The sequence below is a fragment of the Oncorhynchus mykiss genome, chromosome 12 (assembly GCF_057628025.1).
Source record: "Oncorhynchus mykiss isolate SJ-2025 chromosome 12, ASM5762802v1, whole genome shotgun sequence".
NCBI classification, from domain to species: domain Eukaryota; kingdom Metazoa; phylum Chordata; class Actinopteri; order Salmoniformes; family Salmonidae; genus Oncorhynchus; species Oncorhynchus mykiss.
This window is the reverse complement of record NC_143033.1, coordinates 52193216-52220200: the sequence shown is the minus strand read 5'-3', so window position 1 is coordinate 52220200 and position 26985 is coordinate 52193216. Positions and strand designations below refer to the sequence as shown.

Here is a 26985-nt window from a genome sequence, read left to right as displayed (position 1 = left end):
TGCTCGACAATCAGGTGTCCACATACTCCTGGTCAAGTAGTGTATTTTTGTCACAGTAAGGTACTTAATTGTTACACAGAAATGATTTGATATTGAGATTTAAAAAACTGCTGCATGTCCTTTAACAATGTTTTTCCATTTCTCCTGTCACAAGGGGATTTAAGATGAAATCGTCAACCCTGTTATGGTCAAATCTGTTAGATTATTTGCCACTTAATATGCTCTTACCCCAGTAATTTTTGTATTTAACCTCTTGAGATGGGAAAAAGTGGAAAATAATCCTCTCCGTGACAGAATATTTTTTAACCAAACTGCACATCTCAAAAGTCACCAAATTATGGGAATAACCCACTGCAAGATCAAATGGCTGTTTGATTATTTTTGTCCAAGAAATATTTCAAATAGGACACACCCTTTACAGGAGGAGTGCATCAAAGTGCATATTCATCCATTTCTCCCGTCCTACTTGACTCTCAGCTCCTCCCTCACCTGGAGGACTGGCTTGGGTGGGGATGACTGATGGATGTGCTGACACACCATCATAGCCTGGGTCGGAGAACAATAAATACTGAGGCCATTCATTCATAGGGATGCTGCATAGAGAGGCCAGCTGCATGAGGCCAGCTGCATCCGTTTGTAACGGCAGAGCCTGCAGAGCTGCTGGGACTGAAATCGAGTTAGAATATCGGTAATGACATAAGAGACTCCCGGACACTGTTCTGGCCAGCAAACCGGGAGTTCAGTTTGGTCTGGAGATGACCTTTCTATAAAGCACGTCCTTGTTCATTCCCAGCATGAGGTGCAGCTGACAAATACGTCTGTTTATACACGGCAATACGTTACCTGGGATTTCGTTACGAGCTGATAACAGCTCTGCAGAATTAAGCCATGCTGTTTTTTTTCCCCTTCTGTCACTAATTTTGTCCCAGGAAGATACAGTATATTTGGGAACGGAAATATTGTTTTGGAAAAAATGTGTTTAACTATACCAGCTCTGTCTCTGTGAATGACCTTTCTTTCATTGAGAGTACATGCTGAAAGGTAGATGGAGAGAGAGAGAGAGATGAAAGTTTACTCATTGGCAGATAGCCTCTGGCAGAGGTGTAGTCCAGAGCTCTCAGTGGTTCTATTCTATTCTGGCAGAGCTTGGGACAGAGGGGATAAGTGAAAAGACGGACTCTTAGCCTGGATTGACTTTGTTCCGTGTTGAGATGGCCAAGGTATAAACTCAGTGCCAAGGAGCTGAAACATCTCCTTTTTCTATTAGTGGGAGAACAGGGACCTTTACCTCTTGCTTGGGTGAAATGCCAAAAAGCACTTGTTATTCCCATAATGTTACGTCCTCAGTAACCAAGACAACTGGGTTTCATAACACAAACAGATGTCAATTGTTTACCTATTCAAAAAGCAAAAGGGTCAAAATACACAAATAACATAATTCAAGCAACACATGTACAGTACTTGAGGTTGATAATGTACAGCAAATAAAAATAAACAATTGTGTCCCTAACTTACAGGTAAGGTAATGGCTACAGTATGAGGGAAATGTTTTGGAAACCCTTGCCAATTGATGGCCAGGTGTAACATATGCAGAGCACATCACACACAGTAATATGCCTTCATGACCAGACCCTATTTTTCCTTCCCCACCTCAGTCAGTGCCATAGGATTCCATTAGTCCTATTTTAGTGGAGCTGGAGCAACTGAAACACACTGTAAAAACAGGTCACTGAAAAGTCAGTCGTCACCAAAAATGACATTTGGAAACAAGATGTCACCAAAACACAGACACTTAAAACTGAACTCCATTCACTTTTATTTTCATCATGTTCCCTTTTTTAAATATTTTTTTTTATATACTTGAAAGAAGAGGAGGGGGTTAAATTCTCATTGGAAAACAGGAGGGTAAAGATTTACAAAACAATGTCCTCGGTGAACAGAAATGTACAACGTTACATAATCATATTAACGGGCCAAAAACATAATCATTAAAAAGAAAGTACAAAGTGATGGGGATAGCGCATTTAAGGCAATTGCTAGTTAGCGGAGTTTGCTCCAAAATAGTGTCAATCATTCCCCCTACATTGTAACGTAACAGAAGTGGGCCACGTTCATGTATGTACAGGTATGTAATGGGATGCCTTAGGTTCCTAGGCCTCTGAATAGGGTCGGGAGGGGAAGCTAGCTCGGGTGGATGTGGGTGAGGCGGTTAGGTAGTTAATATTGCAGCACCAGGACATAGTCAGGGTGAAAGGAGAGAAGCAGAACCAGGCAGGTATACATTGCATCAACTTTCTCCTATTTCAGTTTGGAGAAGGGGGTGGGGGGTAGGAAGGTTAGAACTAACCCCTGTGGTGTCCATGGTGCTGAAAAAGGTGTTAGTGAAATAGAGCAAAGCAAATGACACGTCATCGCTGCAAGAGGTACTGTGCAGTATTCATGGTCACTTTGCTGAGATGACAATGACCATAATCAGACAGAAAGCTGTTTAGGATGTAGGTAGGTAACCAGGATGTAGAATTTACAGCTTGTTCTGTTCTTTTAAAGGGAGTGTTAAACGTCATTCAGTATAAACCACGGAACTCCTGCTGGTGGGCTACAGTTGATTATCTTTAAAGAGTACAAAATAGAGGGAGTGTGACAGGGAAAAGGGGGGAGGAAAATATTATTATACCAATTATTTGAAGTTCAGTACAATCGAGGAAATATAGTTCATTTGCAGCTGTCGCCACAATAAACAGAGCAATTCATACGTTGTGGTACTTAGAAACTGCCGAGCAGCTCTACTGTAGAGGGGACAGCGTTCATATTCACAGAAGGAAGGAAAGAAACTACAGGAAATCATCAAGACACAATGTACATATCAACACGTATATAGAGAGGGTCTTTTTTTCTCTGTGGAAATCTTGGTACATGGGGATCGACTGGGACCGTTGGTTTGTTCCGAAAGGAAAATAAGTAGAACCAGAGATGTCCACTCTGTCCGCTGGTTTAAAACAAAGAAAGTGAAGGTCTCAAAACAGAAGCCCGGTCAGTGTGTGAGCACATAGTGGATCCTCTCTCTCCCATCCTTCTCTCTCGCTCTGTCGTCCCCTGATCTGCTTCCGACCAGAGGAGACACATTGTCCTGAGTGTCCTATGTCCCGCGTCTCCTGGTCAGAGAACAGTCAGTCAGTCACCATCAGATCAGTCAGTCACCATGCTCACAGGCCCTGAGTCAGGTCTCGTCGCTCCTGTGAAGGGGTGCGTTCACACATACGAGTGTCTGTTCGGGTTTATAAGAGGGAGAGGGGAGGGAGGGAGTAAGGACTCTGTAGACTGGTGAGGCCTATTGATGAAGCCTACAGCAGCCTTTCCTTTCCTCTCTTGTCTGAAGTCTGTGTGTAGTCTTGGTGTAGTCTGGGTGTAGTCTGGGTGAAGTTTGGGTGTAGTCTGGGTGTAGTCTGGGTGTAGTCTGGGTGTAGTCTGGGTGTAGTCTGGGTGTAGTCTGGGTGTAGTCTGGGTGTAGTCGGACGGTGGTAGGTGGTGTAGCGTTCCCCTGCATGGCAGAGATAAGATCTCCCAGAATTTGGTTTCCACAATGTCTGTGAGTGGGTTTGGTGTGTGTATGTATGTGTGTGTGTGTGGGGGCGCGCACGTGTGATGTGTGTGTGCCCCTGGTCTGCCTGTGTATGTGTGCTATATTTGTGTGTGTGTGTGTATATGTATGTTTGTCCAGTGTATATGAGTATATGAGTTCCAGTTACCCCATTGAGTTTAGGGAAGTTCCATGTTCCAAGGACCAGGACAATGCAGTGCAGCATACATGGTGTGTATCCCCAGAGTGAGGTCCCAAATCAAAGAGGTGTGAATTCCCAGCCATGTCCATTACCACTCACTATTACAACACGAGCCAAAAAGATGACTCGCTTCACCAAAAAATGAAAACCACTGCGGTCACAAACACAATCTCCAGGCTGCAAACAGAAAGAGAGAGAGAGACATAGAGATCAATGTAACAATGGTGGTAGCATTATCCATAGGGAGAACTATGAAGCTGCAATGGAGCTGGTAGACCAAAACGAAGCTTGCATGCCAAGAACACAAAGTCACAGTCTGACAAAGGTAAGCACTAAATGAATGCTGTTATTCATAACTTTTAAGGAAGAATGGGTTGGCTCCCAGGGAATAATGGCTCCCAGTGTCATTAGGAAAATGATTAGCTACATATAGCATGATTCCCTAAACAACGAAACTCTATGAATCACAACTGTGAAAAGACATGTTGGCCACACAACATAGATGATTCCACTCCTATGACTAACACAGGTCCTGATGGTCGCTAGGGAGATGGAGAACAACAGGGGAAACAGACAAGAGTGCAGAGAGGAAGAAGGGAAGATTCTCTGTGTTTGTCGACCAGGACAGACTTACCTCTGCTGCAGGAGATGTCAACGACATCAAGGCCAAATGATAAAGGCAAGAGAAAAGAATAAGAACAGAAACAAAAACTGCAGAGAGAGAGAGAAAGAGAGAAAGAGAGAGAGAGAGTGAGTCGGGAAAACAGAAGACGTGTTAGCCACAGGCAGGAACAAAGGAAGCTTTAGGAAGTTACAAAGACACTGTGCTACTAAGTAGGGGGGAACTAGTCCGGATAATGGCTAGCCTTAGCCTCTATGGTGAATAACAGAGCCTAGCTATAGCAGAACTATAGTAGAGCTTGGGTTACCTGGGAATGTCTGTGGACTAGAGCATAAAACACAATCTGCGTCTCTGAGTCGTGTACATTCTCAACAGTTTTACCCCCAAGCCCTAAGACTCCTGAACAGGTAATCAATTGGCTACCAGGACTATTTGCATTGTGCCCCCCCCCCCCCGCTTTTTACGCTGCTGCTACTCTCTGTTTATCATATATGCATAGTTACTCTAACTATACATTCGTGTACATGCTACCTCAATCAGCCTGACTAACCGGTGTCTGTATGTAGCCTCACTATTTCTATAGCCTCACTACTGTATATAGCCTCACTACTGTATATAGCCTGTCTTTTTACTGTTGTTTTATTTCTTTACCTACCTATTGTTCACCTAATACCTTTTTGGCACTATTGGTTAGAACCTGTAAGTAAGCATTTCACCTGTTGTATTAGGCGCACGTGACAAATAAACTTTGATTTGATTTGTTTAAACTTTAAAAGCCCTGGCATAACTGAACCCCTCATTTCCCTCAGTATTGTGCATCAAGGGAAGGAGAACTACAGGCCACGCCTCATTATGTTTGGCTCATTAACTGGTCAGTGATGTGGGGTTCAGAGCGGTCTGCCTGATGCGTGACCATAAGGAATGGGTTGTCTGAGTGTCAGTCAGGGTGAAAACCTTAGAGATAACCACACATTATATTACATCTTTTAACAGACCCCTTCAGGTCACAGAAGCATCACAGGGCCTGAGTCCCAAATGGTACTCTATTTTCTTTATAGTGCTCGACATCTGGTCAGGGCCCATTGGGCTCTGGTCAAAAGTAGTGCATTAGATAGGAAATTGGATGGCATTTGGGATGTAGTCAGTTTATAGCCGACGGGAGAGGAGAGAGCAAAACCTGTCTGACGGTAAATATCTCTGCCGGCCATCTTACCTTCTCCTCCAGATCCTTAATCTGTCTCCTCTGGATGTCTGTCTTATCCTCCAAGTCCCGGATTCTCTGAAAAGATTGTAAAGCAAATATTGTTGTTCCCTTAGCGAATATACTAAATCTATTCAACAGTAACATTGCATGCTATAGCTCAACTGTATGCCAAGCCAACACAAATATGCTCCATACATTTATATTTTACATAGATTTCTGAATCAGCACTGGGAAATATAAATAAACGTTTGAGAAAACATTAGGAAAACAGTCATGCACAGTTGTATTTTCAGTATTACAGTTTTGGTGTATCAGTAAAGATTATTTAGGTACATTTCGCATTTCATTGGAGCATCTGACTGTGGCATGGTTTATTGAAACAATAAATGTTTTCTGGGGAACCAAGGGACTGGTGATGCTGACAGCTTTGCCCTTGGAGTGGCCTGGTAAGTGGTTCACCAGCTGGGTGCGTGTGAGAGGCTGGCACAGTGCTGCTACCCCTGGAGTGACTCAGTCAGTGTAAACTGTAAATAAATGGAGTATCGCCCTCTTCTGTAGCATTGAGGAACTGCAACAGCAGCATCATCTCCCAGCCTGCTTTGTTCCATGTTAAAAACTACAATTTAGAATTGAACAACCTTGTGTTCATTCAAGTAAACATATGACGTGTTCTATTAAATGTTTCAACCGCTTAGATTATCAATATCAAGTCAATGTCAGGTGTGAGTGTGGCACTCTGTTTTGAACAGACGTTCGGGATCTGTGAAAGTCCTGTCATCCAGCTGTTCTTTATGGACATATTTTAGGCGGGTGCAGGTGTGATTCCCTCAAGTTAAATTATCAAAGGGAGTTTATGCCATATGTTGACTTATACAGGTACAGTGCCTAGCAAAAGTATTCATTGCCCTTGGAGTTTTTGAGGCAAGGAGGGCATTCAGCCGAGTGGCAACAAAGAGACCAAAGATAAGCTCTCGAAGGAGCTGCAAAGCTCCACAGCGGAGATTGCAGTATCTGTCCATAGGACCACTTTAAGCCATACACTCCACAGCGCTGGGCTTTACGGAAGAGTGGCTTAAATTACAAAAAATAAGCAAACACATTCAGTGTTAGCCAAAAGGCATGTGGGAGACTCCCCAAACATATGGAAGAAGGTACTCGGGTCAGATGAGACAAAAATGTAGCGTTTTGGCCATAAACCCAACACCTCTCATCACCCCGAGATGAGAGTCATCATGATGTGGGGATGTTTTTCATCGGCAGGGACTGGGAAACTGGTCAGAATTTAAGGAATGATGCCTGGTGCAAAATACAGGGAAATTCTTGAGGGAAACCTGTTTCAGTCTTCCAGAGATTTGAGACTGGGACAGAGGTTCACCTTCCAGCAGGACGATGACCATAAGCTTACTGCTAAAGCAACACTTGAGTGGTTTATGGGGAAACATTTAAATGTCTTGGAATGGCCTAGTCAAAGCCTAGACCTCAATCCAATTGAGAGTCTGTGGTATGACTTAAAGATTGCTGTACACCAGCGGAACCCATCCAAATTGAAGGATCTGGAGCGGTTTTGCCTTGAAGAATGGGCAAAAATCCCAGTGGCTATATGTGCCAAGCTTATAGAGAGATACGCCAAGAGACTTGCAGCTGTAATTGCTGCAAAAGGTGTCTCTACAAAGTATTGTCTTTGGGGGGTGAACAGTTATGCACACACAAGTTCAGTTTTTTTGTTCGTTTCACAATCAAAAATATTTTGCATCTTCAGGTAGGCATGTTGTGTAAATCAAATGATACAAACTCCCCCCAAAATCTAGGTATCGACCCTGGGATGTCTGTTTGACTCAGAAATGTGTTAGTCCACTGAGCTGGACATTAGCTCTGGGGACTAACACAAACTTTCAGGTCTAAAGTGTCAGACAAGGCTACTCATCGAGAAAACATATATTTGGGTCGTACCACGAAATAAGTGCCTTTTGCATCCCTCTGATATTTTAAGTAGAAATTGTGCAACAATATCGAATTGTAAAAGCCAGTTATATTCAATGAAGTGCCCTTTAATATAGACCACAGGGAGAACTCAAGAAATCTGATTTTCTATAAGAATAAAGACTTCCTAAAGTGCCAAAATTCTGCATTTTGACATGTCCCTCCATGCAGCCTCTGTGACTTTTTGGAAGATTTAAACCAACTTATTAAACCCAACATTTCTCCAAGTTTCTCCAAGTAATTTCTGAAGATTATTATTAATTTAATGTGATTACTGATTCATTTTAAGAAAAAGAAAACCCTATCCCTCCTTTTAAGGTCAACCCTGTTATGTGAACTGAACTCTCATTTTAACATGGTGAAACTTTTCTTTTTTACATATTTAAAAAAAAAAAAAAAAACATTGAACATCTAATAGTCAAATCATAGTGTATGGGCCTTTTCTGGTGTTTTGTGGTGGAAAACAGAGTGGGTCAAGAACAAAACGTCAACCCTGTTACCCATAGATAAACAGGCTAGAAATGTTGTAACAATTTCATTTTTTTGTGAAGCTTGCATTCAATTCCCCCTCCCTGTTGCACACAACAAGCTTCAATTTCCCCCGTCACAAGGAGATGTAATGGCTGATTTAAGATGAAATCTTAAAACCCTGTTACGGTCAACCCTGTTACTTTATTTGGCACTTAAAAGGCTCTTACTACAGTCCTTTCTTAAATTTAACCTCTTGAGATGGAAAAACTTGTTTTTTATTGAGCTGCCCATGTGCTCTTTATGACAGAATGTTAAAATTAGGTGAAATTAAAAAACTTGTTTTTTTTTAACCAAGTTACACATCTCAAAAGGCACTGAATTGTTGGAATGACCAAGTCCAATTGACTGGACGCACCTGTTGAGTCATCCCTCATGTTAAGTCATCAAATGGCGTGTGCAGTGGTTCCTCTTTTAAAAGTTGCATCATACCGCAGCACAGCTTGCTGGATGCCGCGCTCTGGTACAGCATGTTACAGTGCATGACGTCATAGTATTTTACTGTCAGCCATCGTTGCCGTTAATGCTCGTTGAAACCACCAAAGGACATCTTTGAGGGCGTCTTCATGAAGCTTGTTGGCGCTTGCTTACTTACTCCCAAATAATCCTACAGAGGTCCATGCAGAGGTCCATTTAGGACCTTCCTAAACAAAATATTAATGGATTTCTTTGTGATTGTGTATATTAAATTGATTTAATTAGACTGGTGGCTATTGGTAGGCTACTCGTTTTTTATTTTACTGCTAATATGAATACCGCACAGCAGACCTTCATGGCGCTTTGAGGATGAAATGCTTAGTAAGTCTTTGTCTTTTATGATATGCATCATAATGTAGGCCTACTGCTGGAGTGTAAAACACACATATTCCGGTAAATTCAGGGACATGTGGGTTAAACGTTTTTCTTGAAATGACTTGGAGCGGTAGGACTAAGAGTCCTGTTTACCGTAGCTGTCTTAATATAACTTACATATATATTGGCCCAAAGGCCTACTTCAATACATCAATCCCATCATTCGTGCATTTGTGCATGTCATCACCCCAGGCAGCAGACGTGCATCTCGCCGACTTCTGCCCGATGTATACAAAATACATCGGGCCGATGTAGTATGGAGAGCGTTTGCACGTTGGCAAGACGTCGCCGAGACGTCGGCATTAGATCGCCCTTCAGCCGTAATTTGGACGATGCATGTCAAAGCTGCTAAATTACACTGCCAATAATAAAACACAATATGATTGACATTTTTTTTTGTCATTTAGCAACTTGCAGAAGCGAGCGCATACTTTTCTGTACTTTTCCATATATTTGCCCTGTGGGAGTTGCAACACCACAACCCTGGTGTTGCAAGCACCTCACTCTACCAAGCTACATGGGACTATGGTAGACTACTAGTGATTTTGTTTGTGGGTAAAATGAAGAGAGAAGAGTCGAGTTAATGTGACGTTTAATAGGCTATTGCTATACCATCAAATTCTTAAAAGCAGTCCGGCACAGAGAAGAGAGCCTTGAGTAATTAAACAATAAATCAACAACAACATGTCAGCTAAAGAAATTGAATTCAGGAATGAATTCGGCTGTTTTTAATCTTGGCTGTGCTAAAGACTTTAAAACCTTTTTTGTTAGAACAGGATATATAGGATTGATTATCATTTGTTTGTAAATTATTATTGTATTTGTTGTGTTCACGCTGTTACGAAATAGTCAGAAAACCGATTAATCGCACGTACTGTAATAAGCACGCAGAGCTTGCTCCTCCTACCCTCCTCCTTGATCTCCTTCGTCATGTCATTGTCATTAGTAGGCAAACATCCATTAATACATTTCAAGTCCCTAAAAATAGAAATCAACTTGGCAAGATTCTATTATCCTTCTAATAGCCCATCATGTGTGGACTCATTAACTCTGTCTTTAATACTTTTTTATTCAGGTTGCATCACTCATGGACAGAAACTTCTGAGACACAGTATTCAGAGTTGCAAAGAAAAAGCCATATCTCAGATTGGCCAATAAAAATAAAAGATTAAGATGGGCAAAAGATCACAGACACTGGACAGAGGAAATCTGCCTAGAAGGCCAGCATCCCAGAGTCGCCGCTTCACTGCTGACGTTGAGACTGGGGTTTTGCGGGTACTATTTAATGAAGCTGCCAGTTGAGGACTTGTGAGACGTCTGTTTCTCAAACTAGACACTCTAATGTACTTGTCCTCTTGTTCAGTTGTGCACCGCGGCCTCCCACTCCTCTTTCTATTCTGGTTAGAGCCAGTTTGCGCTGTTTTGTGAAGGGAGTAGTACACAGCGTTGTACGAGACATTCAGTTTCTTGGCAATTTCTCACATGGAGTAGCCTTCATTTCTCAGAACAAGAATAGACTGACGAGTTTCAGAAGAAAGTTATTTGTTTCTGGCCATTTTGAGCCTGTAATCGAACCCACAAATGCTGATGCTCCAGATACTCAACTAGTCTAAAGAAGGCCAGTTGTATTGCTTCTTTAATCAGAACAACAGTTTCAGCTGTGCTAACATAATTGCAACGGGGTTTTCTAATGATCAATTTGACTTTAAAATGATGAACTTGGATTAGCTAACACAACGTGCCATTGGAACACAGGAGTGATGGTTGCTGATAATGGGCCTCTGTACGCCTATGTAGATATTCCATTAAAAATCATAATTTTCCAGCTACAATAGTCATTTACAACATTAACAATGTCTACACTGTATTTCTGATCAATTTGATGTTATTTTAATGTTACGTTTAATGTTACGTTTAATCTTTCTAGCTCGGAGTCTCTAGTTTTATCCAACGTAGGAACACAGCATTTCAAACGTTGCTACATAGGAACGGACCCAGGTGGTGGCTCACATATGATTGTATATTGTACCTGATGGGCCTGGTGGAGCAGCTCCATCCTCTCAGCCAAGACCTGACAGTCGAACTCTCGGCTCTTCCTCAGCATCTGCCTGCGTAACTTCTCCACGGACGTACGAAGCTCATCCTTCTGCATGTCACTGAGAGGCTCGCCGTATCCGATCACCTTATCCTGCTGCAGTGCGTTGTACAGAGTAGCCTCCAGCTCCTGGATTTGCTGTGGGGGGGGTCAAGGGCGGTAGTTAGCTCCAGTGACGATAATGATGTGTGTAGATATTCATCATTTATAGTAAGTCGGTACTGGCTAGGGGAGAGGTGTATGGATTGCATGCACGAACGCACAAACGCATGCACGCACACACACACACACGCACACACACAAACACACATTTATGTTACCCTCACAGTATGTTCAAACCGCATATTAAATGTAATACCTTTGAGGCCAATAAAAAAGTAAGCCTGTATTTAAAGGTAGGTGGCTGAATGAGTAGGAATGCATCTGGAAGGCACTCACCACGTAGGCCTGATCCAGGGCTGACTTCCTGTAATCCAGCTCCTCCTCCAAATAGCCTTTCTGCTTGCAGAACATTTCCTGCGGAGGACAGTTCTCTCCGGTCAGTGCTCTGATCTCAATACCGTGGCTACCAACCTCACCGGTCAATAACATCACGCAACAGTTAGTGATAGGTAATGTCGTCTATACGCCTTCGAATTCGGAAGTCTTTTTTTGTACTTATGTACGACGCGGGAATTACAGTTCACTTTCATTTCATGGAACCGAGTAAACACTTCTCAAGTCAAGCCCAGTCCGTGTGAAGTGACTGTGAGTGAGGGATGTGAACGGAGAAGGGACTCACCATCTCTAGCTCCAGATCCATCATCTTCTGGTGCAGCGCTGCCTCTGTGCCCTCGATCTGTTGTATCCACTAGGGAGAGACAAAGACAACAAAACGCAGATAAGAAACAATGCCATACAAAATGGCTATTCTATTGCTTATAAGTTACTCTGAACTAAGCATCAATATTTGTACTGTATTTGCATACCTTTTCAGCAAGAGAGAGGACAGTGCTAGCTTGAATAATGGCCACTTGCTCCTCATTTCGCAAGTTCTAAAAAAAAAAATGTAAAAATAAAAAGGTTAAACAATCCTGATTCTCATGTCTTCACGCAAAGGAGGAGTGAATTTTTACTTGCAAAAACATCAGTAATAACATCCCTTCCAAGCAGGCTTACCCCGTTATCACCAAGAATGTCTAGCAGCTTGATCAGGTCAGGTATACAGACATCCTGGGGAAGGATCAAAATAAACAATCAGCATTCTATTTCACCTAAAAATTGCTTTGCAGAAAGACAAAATATGATGTCTTGTAACACTAATGAGATACTATTGAGACGGGTTATACCTTCACTCCTTCCTTCATGCAGTAGATCTGCAGGGCGCTGACACCCTCGGAGAACGGATGCATGCGGAGATGATTAAACGGAGGGGATTTCCGCTCACGCTCCTACAGGAGGAACATGTCATTTACTTAATCCGTTAACAGCATTGGTTAAATTGATTGAATGGTTGGACAAGGAAGACAGCGGAGAGAGTCAGTGGAGGGACATTTCCTGCTGTTTTATTCTCTGTCCAGTGGATGGCAGCACTGTTCTTTTGGGGGCTTATTGCAGTATCTGCACTGCAGCACAGAATGCACAAAGCCCTGTGTTCTGAGCCTGTCTGAGCCTATCTCATTCAGACTGTTAAAAAAATTATTGCTATTTCCTCATGTCATACCAATCAGGCCAATCAGTGGTCTACTCTCGTGAATAGTTTTAATAACCGGTATTCGCCCATTCTGTTGTTGGGGTACGCCCACATCATTCCAACACAAAAAAGCTGCTTTGTAACATACTTAATTTAAAAAAAATGGAAAGAAGACTGCTGCACTCATGATGTAAGTAATTATAGGTCATATTTCATAGAGATCTGGAAACACTGGACAGTTACATAAAAAATGATTGTTATAAATATAATGTGTATTCCTAAAACATAAATTGAAAATGATACTGTTGCTACTTCCTGTTGTCATGGATTTTTCATTTACAGTCCAGTGTCAAAATACTGGTTTTAAATGTCCAAATTCATAATAGTCTGAAATAGGTCATGAAACATAAAAATTACCCTGTACACATACGTGTCACACTTGTGCTCAGAGTACTTGTATTTTTTTCTAAATTAGTACCTTATTAACTGCACATGCACCAGCATTTTCTAAGCATTCTCAAAATTGATTAGCATGTTTTATTGTAATCAATAGTGCACGCAAATTAATCGCATAGATATTGTATTGAAATCAATGGAACTGGGACAATAACCACAGTGACATGTACCATTTGTGCTCTTCTAAAAGACAAACCACAACAAACTTGTGTAAATTACATATACCTGACGATAGATGAGAACCTATAGTAGCCATGTATCAACTAATCTGTTTACGGTAGATGGCCAATACGAAAAGGAAATGCAACACTTTTTTGACTGGATCATTTCAACAAATCGTCACCTCACATCCGTGTATTTGTTTGTGGTCAGTGACTTTTATACAGAGATTGCTCAGAATTATTTATTGCTCCGATATTATTTATTTATTTGAGTTTTCTAAGTCATGCGACGGACAGGCGTGTATGATAAAACCGACAGTACCAAACCAAAGATATCGTAGCATCAATGTAGCATCATATCGATGACTATAAACTGTTATATTAAAATCACTCATCTGAGGTAAAAAGGATGTGCAATTCCACTAAATGTTATGTTTTGAAAATGCAAGCGCGTGTAAGTAAGGTAGTAACACAAATTGTCCACGTTAGGTAAATTAGCAATAATAAAAAAAATGTATATGGACAAATATAACAATTCAATTTAAGATGACAGTATATGTTTCCCACTCACAAACCATTCCAACAATGACATCTATTTCTCACTCATTTAACCATTTAGAGTAAAAAAATGCATTGAAACACAATTTAACCGGGCACTCTAGACTAGAGCTTCCATAGTGTCTGTGCAGCAGCCTGAACGTTCGACGTCCTCACCTCTAGTTCCAGTATTCTGAATTCCAGGAGTTCATTCTGGTCCTCGGAGTCTTGCAGCTCCTGTTGCTGTCGACTACATTTTCCATCCAACTTCTCCACCTGCAGAAGACCAGAGGGATAGTATGAAGGTCAGAGCCTGCCAGTAGCATGGACTTCCATACCCTATACAATATCAAGTGGTGCATGGTGAATGTTCAGATCCAAAATGACTACCGTGTATCACCCTTCCTGCTAGCAGACATTGGTGGAGGACAAAGTGAGTTGATTTTAAAATACAAAAGTAAATAATGATGCATAGTGTAATGCAATATTACTATCATATCAATGATATCATAGCAGGACAGACCTTATCCAGCAGCTCCTGATTCCTCCTGAAGAACAGCTGTTTCTCCTCTACCCACTTGGAGTCCTGCGAGAGGAGAACCAGGTTTCAATGAGGGAAAAATGTTCTTCTCTTGCAGATGTACTTAACTTGATCACTCTGTTGTCGAAAAGATCATTTTTTCTGCGCCGCAGGAAATGTGAACCTGTAGTGTTTTCGAGTTTTAAAAAGTCTTGTAATTCCCACTTTAACATTTCTGACTTGATTTGTCCATATAATTATAACACACAGAATAATTCAAATGTCCTGTTGCTGCTGTGAGAAACTGGTCAAATTAAGATAGTACATCTATACTTGCAGCCATATAATTAGAATGAGTGTACCAATGAGTTTCCCAGTCAAATTGCCATGGTCAGAGGTTCTATGCCAATTCTACTCATTCTATTTCTATGGTTACAACATACTAAAATGCTATACAAAATCGAACATATCCCGCAGATAGATATCACAGCTATCCCATCATGGATAGCATTTAAGTTTGTTAACTTAACTGAACCACACTGTATTAAATACTAGCATCAATCACAACCCAAACTCAAAATTGTTCTTCACTGTTGTGCGGCAACAGAATCAAAACCATTCATTGACTTTTCCTCTGTCCCCAAGACTAATCACTATTGACAGTCCAACTCTGGAGTTGTAATTACATTTTCACAGCCCCGTTACATTTGGTTCTCCTAGTATGTAAATAATTGCATAATAACTATGGTCACATACAGTACCAGCCATCCATGTGCAGTTAGAGACTGGGACATTGTGTATAGCCTTCCTCTATGTCGTAGGATGTGTCCCAAATGGCACCTCATAGTGTACTTCTTTTGACCAGACATAGCCCTATGGACCCTGGTCAAAGGAAGTACAGGAGGGATGCGTCACTTGAGTGGGTTGAGTCACAGACGTGAACTTCCTGTCTTCAATGCAGTGGAGGAGAACTTTGTGGGCTATACTCGACTTTGTCTCAGGGTGGTAAGTTGGTGGTATGTTGATATCCCTCTAGTGGTGTGGAGGCTGTGCTTTGGCAAATTGGGTGGGGTTATATCCTGCCTGGTTGGCCCTGTCGGGGGTATCGTTGGACAGGGCCACAGTGTCCCCCGACCCACCCGTGTCTCAGTCTCCAGTATCTATGCTGCAATAGTCTATGTGCTCTGGGGTTAGGGTCAGTCTGTTATATTTGGTGTAATTCTCTTGTCTTATCTGGTGTCCTGTGTGAGTTTAAGTATGCTCCCTCTAATTCTCTCTCTCCCTCCCCTCCCAGAGGACCTGAGCCCTAGGATCATGCCTCAGGACTATCTGGCCTGATGACTGACTCCTGGCTGTCCACAGTCCACCTGGCCGTGCTACTGCTCCAGTTTCAACTGTTCTGCCCGCAGCTAGGGAACCCTGACCTGTTCACCGGACGTGCTACCTTGTCCTGCACCTGCTGTCTCGACCTCTGAATGCTTGGCTATGAAAAGCCAACTGACATTTACTCCTGAGGTACTGACCTGTTGCACCCTCTACAACCACTGATTATTATTTGACCCTGCTGGTCATCTATGAGCGTTTGAACATCTTGAAGAACAATCTGGCCATAAATGGCCATGTATTCTTATAATCTCCACCCGGCACAGCCAGAAGAGAACTGGCACCACTCAGAGCCTGGTCCCTCTCTAGGTTTATTCCTAGGTTCCTGCCTTTCTAGGGAGTTTTTCCTAGCCACCGTGCTTCTACATCTGCATTGCTTGCTGTTTGGGGTATTAGGCTGGGTTTCTATAGAGCACTTTGTGATATCTGCTGAGGTAAAATGGCTTTAATAAATACATTTGATTGATTGATTGATTGATTGATTGTATAGTATATAATATGAAATAAGGTTGCCCTTTGGAATGCAGCCCATGTCTTAGTGTTGGTCTATGGGATAATGTCATTTACCTGTCCTTTGTGGGCAAGCTCCTTCTCCAGGTCTTCTATCTTGGCCTTGTACCTGAGAACGTCTGCATGGAGCTGCTCCTGAGCCTGTGACCCACAACATATCCACATTAACATCAACCATTTGATACAGCCGTATGTGACGGATGCTGTTGTTATAGAACACATGGGCAGTGATAGTTGTAGTGGAGTATATAGTCTGTATGCAGTCTTATACACAATTTAACTGAATACAGAAACAAATCTGGCATGACTGCATCCCTATTGCCCCAGATAATGCAAAAATACAATCGTATGTGGGTGACATTTAACTGAAAATGAATGGCAGGTCTACTGTACCTTAGCTTCCATCTCAGCGTCTAGAAGGCCCCCTTGATGTTCCTGTAGCAGGGCGTATGCCCTCTGTAAGGCCTGGTATTCTCTGGTCAGCTGCCTGAAGCGCAGCTCCGACTCCTCGTTAGCCAGTCCCTGTGTTGATGGACGGACCCCAGGGTTAGAGAGAAGACATTGGGAACAGGAATGCCAGGATGAGAAATGATAGATAAGAGAGATTAGAAACACATTGGTTCAGAAAGACAGAAGTGAAAGTGCAGGTAGCCTAGTGGTTAAGACCATTGGGCCGCTAACCGAAAGGTCGCTGTTTCGAATCCCCGAGTCGACTAGGTGAAAAATCTGTCAACGTGCCTTTGAGCAAGGCACTTAAACCTAATTGCTCCTGTAAGTTGTGCTGGATAAGAGCGTCTGCTAAACTACTAAATATTGCATGGATGCTGCTGATGCAAATGTTATTGATCACTTATCGTAAATAAAGTTCCCTCCCCACCCAGGGTCTGTGTCTATTTCCTGTGACGTGAACAGGTCTCACCTCATCCAGGTCTTCATCGGGAGTGGCTGGGGTGCGGTCCATGCGAAATGAAGCCACGGAGGACGTCTCCGAGTCCATGGATTCCTCATCGTATCCGAAGAAGGTGTCCACTACAATGTGCCTCTGTGTAGGGAGAGATCATAGGATTGTTTGGAAATCTGAGATTTCCCAAGGCAGATGACTGTATTATGGTATCGATCTTGTTTATTTGGTCTCTCCTATGAAGAGAAACACATTAGCGTGCAAACGTGGCTTCCTCTACCTTTATTTGCCTGTTGCTTCGTTTATGCCTCTTCTTCCGCAGGAGCTTTTCCCTGTCCTGAGAGACACAGAGTATATCAGAACGACCAACAAACAAACATACAACATTAGCAACCATGGATGTGTTTCATTAGACCATTTGTATCTGGCAAAGAACAAAATACTGCGTGTACACCGGTTCTCTTAATGCTTAATTTAGATAGTAAAGCAATTGTCTCTTGTGACAGACTGCTAATATACAGTAAATGTTATCTGGCCAGCACACACAACATTTGGTTCTGGGTACCACCGAGATTAGTAAATCAACACATTTGATCGTTTTAGAAGTGCAAGCCTATTTGACTAAATGTATTTGCACGATTTTTACATTGAAAAAAAAAGTGATCATCCTCAAAATAACCCTATTGTTGGTGGTGAAGTCATATTTCTAAAAAGACAACTCACTCTTGTCAGCTCGTCGATGATGCTCTGCTGCTCTAGTACCTGCAGCTTAAGGAACTCAATCTCCTGGTCGTCGTGTGCCTGGTCCAGGTCATTCAGAGACTTACAGTTGGATTTCTTCAGCGGCGGGTGGGAGCTGATCTTCTCCTTCTACACACACAGAGTGGAACCAGTTGTACGGGAGTTAGAACCTTCTCTATCTCTCAGTATGTGCTCATCATGAATAATGAATATGTGTGGTGGTTAGGGTACCGAGGCCCAAGCCACAATGTAATGCACTTCTAAATCTACAAGACTACTGCAGATTTTAATGCTTCGGTTCCATTTACTTTACTTTGACAAGGACTGTAATCATAGCCAATGTGTTGCAGACAGTCTTTGTTAACACTGAGCTATTGAGGCATGCTATGCTTGTACTAAACTATTGGAGCCCTGGTTGTGTTGAGATCTGTGTGATGATGACACTCGACATATAAATAGAATTACTAGAGTGGGAATTCCCCCTTTAAGTCAATGTTCTGTAATTCTATTTCTATGGCACTCACCATCTCCAGGTTCTCTTTGGCCAGGCCTTTGAGTTTCTCTTCCATGCGCTGCAGGGTCTGGCTGAGGTCATCGTTCCTCTTGTTCAGCATCTTGTTCTTTTCCAGCATGGGCTTGCACTGCTTCTCCGACTCCCGCACACGCTTTAGCTGAGAGAGAGAGAGAGAGAGAGAGAGAGGGGGGTGGGGGGGGGGGGGGATAGAGAGGGAGAGAGAGATGGCAGTGACGATAGAATAGAAGGGGAGGGAAGAGAGGAGGAGGCATAAAGAGTTCAGCTCAGTCCAGTGTGTCAACTTGGCAGGGGACTCCATACTTGTAATTGTAACCCCTTAGCAGGTAAATTCATTGCATGTTTAAGGAATCCAGATTAAGACGGATTGTTATTGTTCAGTGATAGGGGATTACGATGTGATTCTCTGCCAGGCATGGAGAGTTCAGAGTGACCAGGTCATACCAGTTCATTCCTCTCATCCACTAGCAGTGAGTTGCGGTCCTCCAGCTTGCGGATGGTGGAGTTGAGGTCAGCCATGCGTCTCTGGTTCCTGCGCATGTCCTAGGTTGTTCAAACCGAACGCACTGTTAGCTCACTGGTATCTTGCAACACACCACATTCACTCTTGGATGCAGTTTTTTGACCCAGCGACACAACAGTACAAAGTTAGACTGTGTTCTATAATATAATCAATTATTTCAACGACATGTATTACACATTGAATAATAAGATGTTTGTGGCATTTCTTCAGGGGAATTAAGTTTGATAATTTTGTACGTTTCTGGGACATTTATTTTCGGAGTTCACTTATTGGGCAATTCTTTCTATTCATCAAGTCACATCTCTCTAGAAAAATTGGCCAAAAACAGTTGTTTTCGGTCATGTAGTGATTTTCAAGCAGACCACTAACCCAGAATGTGAGACTGCATTGAAACCTCACAGACTTATTGACTGACCAGCAGTCTTCAGAAACAATGCTCTTCCTTCAGTTCTTTGTTCAGTACCAGACAGAAGATTGTTTTATTCTAGCAGGTAGGCCTCTAAATACTTGTTTGTTATGGTTTTCATTTGACAAAATATCTAGTACTACTGTTTTTGTCATGTTTTATTGCTCTCATAGAAAGTAATTCCTTGAGCACTACACATGTTGCATAAAAAAGTGATATTTGCACATGAAGAAATTAAGGGATGCATTTGCCCTACATTTAGAATTTTGTTGGTGGGGCACTATGGAGTAGACGTCTTCGCTGGTCCAAAAAGTTGGACCTGTTCCGAAATGGACCTGGGGCTTTCCCACCCGAATCCGATATTCATATTGTTTTTTTAATATATATATAGAGACCCATTCCGAACGGACCAGAGTAGAACTAGACCCGTCCTGAACTGACCTAATCAGATCCAGATCCGGTCCGATCCGTGTGAGGGAAGCAGCATAAAGGTCATTTTTTAAAGCTACTTTAAGCTACCAGAGCTGATAAAGCGGGAGAGGAGGGAGAGAGAGAGGTCCCGCTCTAGCATGCGGGGGAAGGGCCGTACTCTGAGTGAGGGAAGAGATGAGGGAGGAAGAGATGAGAGACAGCAACCAACTAAGCCGACTCACACTATAGTAAACTAGTAGTTGCCATAAATAGGTTATTTACCATGATATATGATTACATAATATCTGTCTTGACCGCATCAACCCAGGTGAAGCTAGTTAAGCTAGCTAACGTTATCTAGCTAGGCTAACTGAGGCTGCAGTGCATGCACTTTCTCATCCTACAGTTACAAATAACAACAACTCCATTCAGAATATTCAGTAGCAGCCTACCTGTTGGTTCTTGGTCATTGTAGCCTATCTTTCTCCCTTAACTTTTAATTCCGTAATTTTACCTTGTGATTGGCCAACAACATCAACAACAACAACAAGCTACAGTACATGAACCACGCTCCACTCTTGTGAAAAGCAAGAACGGCAGCATAAATGATAAAAAGTCTCTCTCTCCTGTAGCAGTAGCGTTCGGATCTGAACGGCCTTTCAGACAAGTGAAAATAACACATACCCGAGCCCCGTGACAATCATATCAGATCCGACCCAGACCCGTGACATTATTTAGACTTCTAGCTCCGCGGATCGGGTTTCGGGTATCCGGGTACAGGTGGATCTGTGAAGACTTCTACTACGGAGTGCGGCTTTTGGTATTCAAATTGTGGTATTATATGAGCGATACAACTTTCATGTTGAGAACGGCCACACCCAAACTGTGTTTGTTTGACACTGTGTGAAAGCAGTTTGATCATTGTCCTGCAATGTGCAAAGACCATGTCGCTCTGTATGGATGAGGTGATCGGCGTGATTCGAATTGCAGGCTAATTTAATCCTGTCCTTAAAAGTATATTTCTGACCACTTATTCATGTCATTCTTGTCAAGCTTTTTCCACATAAGCTGCGTAAACTAGTATAGGCCTACAGTATTTTACCGCTCATTATCGGTTAATTGTCCCATTCATTTCCATTTGCTTTTGGATTGGCTTCATTATTACATTTCTATAATCTGTTTAGTACCATTTCCAAGTTCCCCTCTGCCTTTCTATGTCGTACCGGGCTGCCACAGTGCTCCGCCCCGTCCCCAGCCCGCCCGGGGATCTCTCTCTTGGGGCTGCCCAGGTTACACTCTGCCTCCTTGACCAGGAACAGCTGGTCATCCAGGGCATCCTTTTGCATCTGCATCTTCTGCTGCAAGCCAATGGCATTCTCCAGCTCCTTCTCCAGAGAGAAGATGGTGCGCTCTTTGGATTTGATCTCATCCACCTGAAGGAGGGCATAGCAAACAGGAAACTCCGAGAGTGGTTAATGAGACACAGAGATATGGACAGGAAGGATGGATGGACAGACTGACTGTCTCAATGATTGAGACAGACAGACAGACAGACAGACAGACAGACAGACAGACAGACAGACAGACAGACAGACAGACAGACAGACAGACAGACAGACATGTGCACAGTTCCTTACAAAAGAGCAGGGGTGAAAGTAGATTTAATGTATTCATGGTACGGGACAACCTATGTGTTCACGCACTTGCGGCTGACCGGAGGTGATGATTAATTACGGTGTACTAACCTACAGTTTTCTTGTCATCTTTGTTTTAATTATTGTCATATGCTCGTGTTTTAGCGGTACGCTGTACCAGCACAATTGTTTTGTCAGGTACTCCATACCGGACCGTATTGGCTTACTTTGACCCCTGCAAAAGAGTAGCATGTGAAAGAATGATGTATCATATTGTGTAACATATGTCATTTGATGATGACCATCACAATTAGCAAGAAATGGTCAATGGATCATTCCACGAAATGAGTGCCTTTTGCATCCCTGATATTAGAAGTAGAAATTGTGCACCAATATTGACTTGTAAAGCCTTTTGTATTAAATTAAGTACCTTTCAATATAGACCACATGGAGAATTCAATAAATCAATCAAATTCAGCATATTGACATGGCCCTCCATCAACCATGCGTCACTTATAGGAAGATTTTAAACCACTTAACCACAAACCTACTCAAAGTTTTCACCATCATTGTAAAGCCCTGGTTGTTTTGTTGCTTTGTCAAAGTCATTTCTGAAGATCATTATTTATTTAATGTGATTAGTGATTCATTTACACTACCGTTCAAAAGTTTGGGGTCCCTTAGAAATGTCCTTGTTTCTGAAAGAAAAGCGCATGTTTTGTCCATTAAAATCACTTCAAATTGATCAGCAATACAGTGCAGACATTGTTAATGTTGTAAATGACTATTTTAGCTGGAAACGACTGATTTTTAATGGAATATCTACATAGGCGTACAGAGGCCCATTATCAGGTGCGGCAGGGTAGGCTATTGGTTAGAGTGTTGGACTAATAACCAAGAAAGAAAGGTTGCAAGTTCAAATCCCCGAGCTGACAAGGTTGTTCTGCTCCTGAACAGGCAGTTAACCCACTGTTCCTAGGCCGTCATTGAAAATAAGAATTTGTTCTTAACTGACTTGCCTAGTTAAATAAAAGTAACAAATCAGCAACCATCACTCCAATGTTAACTAATCCAATTTTATCATTTTAAAAGGCTAATTGGTCATTAGAAAACCCTTTTACAATTATGTTAGCACCGCTGAAAACTGTTTAAAGAAACAATTAAACTGGCCTTCTTGAGACTAGTTGAGTATCTGGAGCGTCAGCATTTGTGGGTTCGATTACAGGCTCAAAGTGGCCAGAAACAAAGACTTTCTTCTGAAACTCGTCAGTCTATTCTTGTTCTGAAAAATGAAGGCTATCCCATGTGAGAAATTGCCAAGAAACTGAAGATCTCGAACAACGCTGAGTAGTACTCCCTTCACAGAACAGCGCAAACTGGCTCGAACCAGAATAGAAAGAGGAGTGGGAGGCCCCGGTGCACAACTGAGCAAGAGGACAAGTACATTAAAGTGTCTAGTTTGAGAAACAGACGCCCCCACATGTCCTCAACTGGCAGCTTCATTAAATAGTACCCAGGATGCTGGCCTTCGTTCCTCTGTCCAGTGTCTGTGTTCTTTTGCCCATCTTAATATTTTATTTTTATTGGCCAGTCTGAGATATGGCTTTTTCTGCAAAATGGTTTTCTAATGATCAATTAGCCTTTTAAAATTATAAACTTGGATTAGCTAACACAATGTGCCATTGGAACACATAAGTGATGGTTGCTGATAATGGGCCTCTGTACGCCTATGTAGATATTCCATAAAAAATCTGCCGCTTCTAGCTACAATAGCAATTTACAACATTAACAATGTCTACACTGTATTTCTGATCAATTTGATGTCATTTTAATGGACAAAAAAAATGTGCTTTTCTTTTCAAAAACAAAGGCATTTCTAAGTGACCCCAAACTTTTGAACGGTAGTGTACATCTGTCCCTCATTTTAATGTCCACCCTGTTACATGAACTTAACTCCCAATTTAAAATGGTGAAACTATTCCTTTTAAAATTATGTTTGAAATAACAAACATTAAACATATAATAGTCAAATCATAAAGTAAAAGCAGATGAGCTTGTTCTACTCTTTTTTTGGCAATTTGATGGTGTTTTATGGTGGAAAACTGAGCGGGTCAAGCATAACACATCCACCTTGTTACCCATAGATATGTTTTAAAAAATTCATTTTTGGGGGGTGAAGCTTGCAATAAATTGCCACTCCCTGTTGCACACAACAAGCTTCCATTCCCCCTGTAACAAGGGGATGTATGGCTGATTTAAGAAGAAATGGTCAACCCTGTAACTTTATTTGGCACTTACTGTAATAAGCACTTTTTTAAGCAATTTTTTATTTAACCTCTTGAGATGGGAAAACTTGTTTTTGATGAAGTCGAACATGTGCTCTTCATGATAGAATATAACAATTTGGCACCAAATTGGTGGAACGACCCCAATGTTCTGCAGACTTGCATGATTGGTATGACATAATCCATAGAGACATCGCTCCATCACAAAAGACAGAGACTCTACTAAACTACTCTATATGCTGCTCAGAACTTATCTGACAGATCATTTTCCTGGGCCAACTATCTGTATGGAGCGATGAGATGTATAGACCAGCTACGGCTACGTCTGGTATTCAGCAAGACATGTATCCACAATCAGACCCTCTGCTCTACCCTCTACCCATCCTCCAGTCAAGACAGTTGTTACCAGTCTGCGGATGTCCTTCTCGCTGTCCCACTTGATCTTGGAGATCTGTTCCTGATGCATCTGATGCTCGGAGCGCAGATCCCCGGCCTTCATCTTATCCGCCTGAATCATGGTGCTGAGCGCCTCGTCCGTCTGCTTTTTGTTCTGCTTCAGCTCCGAGATCTCTTGCAGCAGCTTGACCCTCTCCACGTCGAAAAAGCGTCGTGCCTCCTCCTTGGCCTCTAGGGTCAGCGCCGTGCGCACCTTCTCTCCGCTGCCGTCCCGCATTGAGCTCAGCGCCGCCTTGAGCCGCTGGTTCTCCTGGTCCTTGATCTTGGCCACCCGGGCCTGCTCCTGCTCGTGCTGGCGGACCAGGTTCTCCCTGAGTGCCTGGAGCTCTTTTTGCTTCTCCTCGTGCCATTTGGCTCGCTGCTCTGTCAGCGTGGCCGTGTGCCGGTGCTGCTCCTGCTCCCGGATCCGCTTGCACTCTTGCACCTTCTCACGCTCCAACTTACTCACCTAGGCCCCGGGAAGAGAGGGAGAGGAGACAAAGAGAACTGGGTCAACATCATAAAAGCAGCAAGGTTAGAGAGATACTACAGACAGCCTGAGGCCATTCTCTTCATCTAGCACCTATTATGTAGATAAAAAGATGTAATTACGGTGCCAAATATAATTCAAAACAACAGATAATGGCAGATAGGACCAAGCAGAGATCTCGATCTGCCATTGTAGAGCAGGTGAATGTACAACAACAGCAATAGCCTACATCTACTGTGTGCCAACTGTGAAGGGGGTATACCTCAGCCAGACCAGGTCAATATATACCTCAAAACATCACTGTACATCTAGGTAAAACCTTGTAAAACATTGAAAGCGAGCTGTATGTCAAAGGTTGTGTGTAGTGACTATAAGTAAGACGTTCAATGCCACACCTCATCTGCAGTTGAAACCCACTGTGACAGGCGCATTTGAGAAGGGACGATTTACATGCAACGTAGTGTTACAAAATGGCCTACCTTGCATTTCTCTTGATGCAGTTCTATTTGAATGTCAGTCAGTTTGGACCTGAGATCTTCGTTAGCCGCCTGTAGGGCAGAGATGAGCGCTTCGGGCTTCTCGCCCTTGGTACGGCCCTTCTTCGCCATTGAGTCAAATACTACAGCTCCTCCAATGCTTTCATAGAGACTTCCCGAGGTTTCCAGTTCTTCCTCTTCCTCATTATCTTAGTAGACAGTAGAGCTGTGTGTGGGGAGGAATAAAAAAAAAACATTTTTGACATTTGTAATTGAAGGATATGGAGCTCAACTCAACTTAACTGTTTACAAACATTGATTATTCAAGTATAATAGTAAAGCAGTTAATTGCATGGTGCTGGCAATGTACAGTACAGTATTGGCAGTAGCCACTGGTCAGGAGTGGCTCATTGACTTAGACAGGTCAGGCAGCTGCACAGTGAGTCAACACAGATGACGACAAAAGGACAGTGTCAGCCAGTGGTTTTCTATGCCAAATGTTCCAACCCGTTAGACTGATGCAGACCAGCGCACATAATTGAACATCAGCATGTGGAAGAACCGGTAGGCTACATCCACAACGCGTTATACATAAGGTGAGACGCAACTTGATGCGGCGACGGGTCTAAAGGAATTGTATTTAAAGAACATTGTTTGTTTGATCTGAGCGGTCTAGTTTTATAACGTCTCATGTCGTCGGCTGGAGTTTCCAAGATTCAACATGTCAAATCTTTAGCTATGGATCTTAATTTGATCACTCTTTTGTTGCTGAGAATTTTCCTGCAGAAAATGCAAACTTGTCGTGTATTGGAGGTTTTTAAAAGGCTTCTAAAGTTTGTAATTTCCACTTTAAAATGTCAGTCTTGATTTGCCCTACTGTTCATTTTATCAAACCCAACAAAAAAAATCCATTAATTATAATCCACATAATAATTCACATTTCCTGTTGCTACAGGATTATTTTCCTGCCGTAGCAAACTGGCTCAAATAAAGATCCTACCCTGTAGATTGCTGATATTTATCTGACAAGTCACAAAGTGTACCCTGTTTCTGGTGCATATATTTCTTAACACTTGTTTGGTACAACACCTTGCTACAACAAGTGGCAACCTTGTTTTAAAGTTTCATCACGTCATTGAAAAGAGGCACCGTTACCGTGGAAACGGTCTCAATTGAAGGTCTCTTCTCCTTGATCTGAATGCCCCATCTTTAGTCAGCTGTTATGCAACACAACATTCTAAAACTGGCAAGTTTTTAATCTCGCCTCATCTCATGACAGCTGTTGTATCTGAACTGACTTTAGAGGTGAACATTCTGAAAAGTCACTGTTGAAACAACATTGTTTATCTAACTGTACAAATCATGTGGTAGTCATGGCAATTTGATGTATGACACTCTGCATGTGTTATTCATGTTTGATAAGAAAATGGGTGTTGGGTGTTAGAGTAGAGAGTGGGGGAGAGGAAGGGCAGCTGTATATACACTGGTAGTGATGCATAAAGTAGGGCACAGCATGGTGCTGTGTGCTTGCATAAGGAGATATATCCTAACGTAAAAGAAACACCTGAAACTAGATTCCCTACATACTGGTCTTGACGAGGAGAGAGAAAAAAAAGTTGGGGGAGGTTCTCTTCAGACTCTCTCTTTTTTTTAAAGGAAAGTGGAGAAACACTCTCTTCATATTTTGGGATGCTATGTTGACAGACAAATTAGACACAGTGGGAGAGAGGTGAAGGGAAGTCACATTGAGAAAAGAGCACACAGAGATTGAACCCCGGTCCCCAAGGGGAGTCATATTTGTGCATGGAGCCAGGAGTGTTACCACCGCACCACTGTAGCACATAGCAGAAGT

General features: G+C 42.4%; 1 protein-coding gene across 4 annotated transcripts in view; it reads right to left on the bottom strand.

The window, feature by feature from the left end:
* Nucleotides 1–1799: 1799 nt before the first annotated feature.
* The window catches only part of LOC110537742 (janus kinase and microtubule-interacting protein 2), a 39320-nt gene continuing 14134 nt past the window's right edge, over nucleotides 1800–26985 (bottom strand). Inside the window, exons 2-22 of one of the 4 annotated variants that reach the window (XM_021624101.3) lie at nucleotides 25137–25359; nucleotides 24139–24636; nucleotides 21001–21246; nucleotides 18918–19016; nucleotides 18466–18612; nucleotides 17924–18070; nucleotides 17481–17537; nucleotides 17219–17341; nucleotides 16693–16821; nucleotides 16357–16440; nucleotides 14410–14472; nucleotides 14064–14162; nucleotides 12389–12490; nucleotides 12219–12272; nucleotides 12029–12094; nucleotides 11842–11910; nucleotides 11499–11576; nucleotides 10995–11198; nucleotides 5615–5680; nucleotides 4414–4490; nucleotides 1800–3956 (exon numbers count right to left, since the gene is read on the bottom strand). In XM_021624101.3, the coding sequence (XP_021479776.2) occupies nucleotides 4440–4490; nucleotides 5615–5680; nucleotides 10995–11198; nucleotides 11499–11576; nucleotides 11842–11910; nucleotides 12029–12094; nucleotides 12219–12272; nucleotides 12389–12490; nucleotides 14064–14162; nucleotides 14410–14472; nucleotides 16357–16440; nucleotides 16693–16821; nucleotides 17219–17341; nucleotides 17481–17537; nucleotides 17924–18070; nucleotides 18466–18612; nucleotides 18918–19016; nucleotides 21001–21246; nucleotides 24139–24636; nucleotides 25137–25265 (2511 nt within the window). In that variant the 5' untranslated portion in view covers nucleotides 25266–25359 and the 3' untranslated portion in view covers nucleotides 1800–3956; nucleotides 4414–4439. The remainder of the gene's footprint in view (nucleotides 3957–4413; nucleotides 4491–5614; nucleotides 5681–10994; nucleotides 11199–11498; nucleotides 11577–11841; nucleotides 11911–12028; nucleotides 12095–12218; nucleotides 12273–12388; nucleotides 12491–14063; nucleotides 14163–14409; nucleotides 14473–16356; nucleotides 16441–16692; nucleotides 16822–17218; nucleotides 17342–17480; nucleotides 17538–17923; nucleotides 18071–18465; nucleotides 18613–18917; nucleotides 19017–21000; nucleotides 21247–24138; nucleotides 24637–25136; nucleotides 25360–26985) is intronic. The other 3 variants (XM_021624102.3, XM_021624099.3, XM_021624100.3) reach the window with 3 other exon arrangements.